The sequence below is a fragment of the Corylus avellana genome, chromosome ca1 (assembly GCF_901000735.1).
Source record: "Corylus avellana chromosome ca1, CavTom2PMs-1.0".
NCBI lineage: Eukaryota > Viridiplantae > Streptophyta > Magnoliopsida > Fagales > Betulaceae > Corylus > Corylus avellana.
In genome coordinates this window covers 31,035,929-31,039,547 of record NC_081541.1, presented here as the reverse complement: position 1 = coordinate 31,039,547, position 3,619 = coordinate 31,035,929, and the positions used below count along the sequence as shown (strand labels likewise).

General features: G+C 37.1%; 1 protein-coding gene across 1 annotated transcript; it reads right to left on the bottom strand.

Annotated features, from left to right (window-relative positions):
* Positions 1-978: 978 nt before the first annotated feature.
* LOC132168120 (F-box/LRR-repeat protein 10-like) lies at positions 979-2,667 on the bottom strand. The gene has a single exon (XM_059579207.1). The coding sequence runs from the start codon at positions 2,653-2,655 to the stop codon at positions 1,132-1,134; it is 1,524 nt and encodes a 507-aa protein (XP_059435190.1). The 5' UTR covers positions 2,656-2,667; the 3' UTR covers positions 979-1,131.
* Positions 2,668-3,619: the final 952 nt, after the last annotated feature.

Here is a 3,619-nt window from a genome sequence, read left to right as displayed (position 1 = left end):
TCATAATCTACATCATTAGCGATAGGAATTGGTCCGAATTTTTTTGTAGAAGATATGTTAGACGACGATTAATGTTTACATGAAAAAGCAAGAAGGCTCACTTTCTGTGGCCACCCAACGGCAAAAGGTAAGCAAATCACATTGCTAATGCTCGGGATATTATGAAGAGACGCCAATCCACCATCGCTGTCTCCAGTCTCCTGGTGAAAGCATTAGCAACAAAGTTGGTGGGGGGCTGATGGATCATCACCATATATACATGGAACTTAGACTAGCTGATAATCAAAGATTCACCGGCCAACATTATTTTTATCGTCCGGATGCATTTAACAATGTACATTTTATTATATTATATAGTTTTTTTTTTTTTTAAAAAAAATGTGCCAACTCATTATGTACACCGTTAGATATACAAACTTTAAATCCTAATAATGAGATGAATATTATCCAATATTTCAATGTATCAATTTCAAATGAAATAGAGGGGATCATATTCTCGGCTTCAAGGGCCTTTCTAGTATGCAAGAACTTGGGTACAAATGTAACGATTCAAGAAAAAGTGTTAGTTAAATCTGCGTCAATCAAATCTGCACTATCACTTCAAAAAACTAGTTTAGTTATAATTGAAGTTCTCTAGAATCACTTATAAAGTTCAGTTTGATATAATAAAAAATTAACGTGGTGGACAACTCAATCTCACAGAAACTGAATGTTATAAATGATTATATTCTAATTATCACTAATCCTTGGGAGAAGAAAGAAAGGAAACTCTTGGGAAGCTTACCAGTACAATGGCCACAAGGCCTGTGTAGTGCTGTAGGTCAAAGAATTAACCTTAAAATTGAAATTCATGTACAATATGATTTTGAGTTCATAAATTATTATTATTTTACATGAATTAGAAAAATAATTGAGGATATACAATTTCTTTGTAAACTTAGGCGAAGGAAATTCTGTAACAGTGCTTTACAAAGAACATTGAGTGATGTAGTTGAGTCAGGATATCAAATTTTCTAAACTCTTAACCACAATTTCTTGATACAAAGAGTTACATCTCTACATATCAACAACACTAGATAGCGATAATGTTACAAGCATGTATAAATACACAGTAAAAACATATCTTTCAAATTAAATTACCAATTCAGCATTATTTTCAGCATCTCCCATCACTTCATCAACATGCTCGCCCTCACCTTCTAGCAGCCACTGCTCAAGTTCATCCACTTCATCTCCCATCTCTTCATCAACATGCTCGCCCTCACCTTCTAGCAGCCACTGTTCAAGTTCATCCACCTCATCGTAGTCATGCACCTCATCATAGTCGTGGACGTATGAACCATCCGAGCAATCCCATTGATCAGCCCCCAGTTCCTCACCATCGCATTCCACATGCAAAAATGGTTTACTCCTAGCCAAAGCATCTACCAAATTTCTATTCACACATCCCGTAACTCCCAACCATCTCAACCTTGGAAAGTACGGCTTCTTTAACCAACGGAATGCAAGCTGTGTGATGCCACCACAGTCAAAAAGATCCAACAACTTCAAGCTACTACCATACCATCTGTCCTCATTGACCTGCATCGAGGCTAATGCCATGACAGCAGTGTCACCTATGAGTGGGCAACACCGCATTCGGAGTTCAGAGAATGGAACCCGACTTCTTGCCAGTAACAAAACTCCCTTATCAGAAAGGTTAGGAATATCTGATAGGTCCAATTCTCGCAACTCCGTCTTACATGAACCATCAAATAATGCAGAAATGCATTTATCTGTAAGTCTCCTGCACCCTCTAATGGACAATGTAACAAGTGAACACATAACTCCCTGTCTTAAGTATGACAATCCCACATCAGTTATATCAGTGTTATCCAACAGTAAAATCTTCAATTGAGGAAGAATGCCGATGGCTTGAAGTGCTTTATCCCCAAGGTTTTTGCAATTTCTCAGGTCAAGAACTCTAAGATCCTTGTTTGATACCAAATTCCTGACTGCAAGATTGGTCAAACGATTACAAAATATCAAGCTAACGTGTGTCAAAGTAAGGGAAGTTGCAGAGATGTCATGAAAAACCAGATCAGTTAACTGGGTCCCCTGAAACACCCTAAGCTTGTATAATCTAGAGCATGAATGCAAGATTGTTTTGAAACCCGTGTCTGTAACACGACAAAAGCCACCAAGATATATGCTTTCCATGTTAGTACAGTTATCAGCCATCAAGAGGACTCCGAGATCATTTACTCGTCTAAAATAGGTGATAAGGAACTCCTGGCGCCGGACCAATGAGAGATGTTTCAGTCTCCCGTACTGATTAATTTGTTGAAGGCCAAAGTTGGTCAAGTCCTGTGCGATTCCTGGTTCACTGTGGGGTGCATCACGAAGGTCCAAATGGGTTAAGGAGACGAGACCTTTAGATATCGTACTAACCATGGCATCAGTTATGCAGTCTACTGATAGGCACAATTTCTGAATGCTTAACAACATGGATGGTTGGATATGAATTGGCGATTGATGGGGTCCCAAATTTGGGCTAAGCATCTCAGTCACTGCTACTGAAGGAATGTACCCGATCTCAATAGAAGTGAGTTTTTTAGAAGCCAAAGCCCAAACTCGAGCCAAATCATGACCAAGAAATGGTGAAACATCAAACATCAGGATCAATGCCTACCAAAACGATTGCAATACATATTCAGATGAAACACATAAGACAATTATAAAATGGCACAAAAGACAACATGCAAGAATCACAAATCTAGAAAAAGAAAGATCAAGTTTCCGTAGTTAAGCCATATACAAGACCCATATGGTTTCTACAGAAACTTCAGCATATGGCACTATCATTAATGTGCTGACATGCATGAATGATCTGAACCAGTTTAATTGTTAATCGGGATGCCCCCAAAAAACCTAATGGCCAAGAAGGAACATTATGCCCGCTTTCATGGACAATTGCATTGAAACTGACATAATAACTACTGCAAGCTTCTGAGTATAAGCCAATCATTCAGCACAAGGCGTTGATGAATATGGACAAAAATAGTTACTGCAATATGACAGGTGTCATATCATCCAATGCATTACTAGATGATGGAGTGAGAATCTTATTGAAATGACCAAGCATTTCTGCATCCATTCGGCCAGATCAACAACCAAATGATATTAATTACTCCTATTCACAAGTCAATAGACATCAAGATAAACGAGGGCTCTTAAGAATACTAATGAGAGTGGGGCATTGAGCTGATATATGTAAAAACACATTCTATTAATAATTATACCGATCACATGTTTACTTTAATCTGCTACAAAACTTCGTCTTTAAACAATCGTACTTATTGTTTATTCAATATTATTTTCATTGACTACTCTTTTTTTTATAATTTTTTTATGGAGATACTTGTTCTTTTCTAGGCATCATAGGGATATTCAAACTAATATTCACTACACTTTCTTTTCTGGGTAAATACTATACTCGTTCCGTACCTTTTTCCAATTACTTGTCTTCATTAAAACCACAAATTATCTCATAAAAATATTACTTCTATAAGACCTTATGTTAGTTTTAATATAGTCGTTACACTTGGATTTATTTTTCTTTTTCTTTGTACTAACTGTT

Excerpts from the sequence above, each read along its gene's own strand:
- LOC132168120 (XM_059579207.1), bottom strand. The coding sequence starts at position 2,655 with ATGTTTGATGTTTCACCATTTCTTGGTCATGATTTGGCTCGAGTTTGG.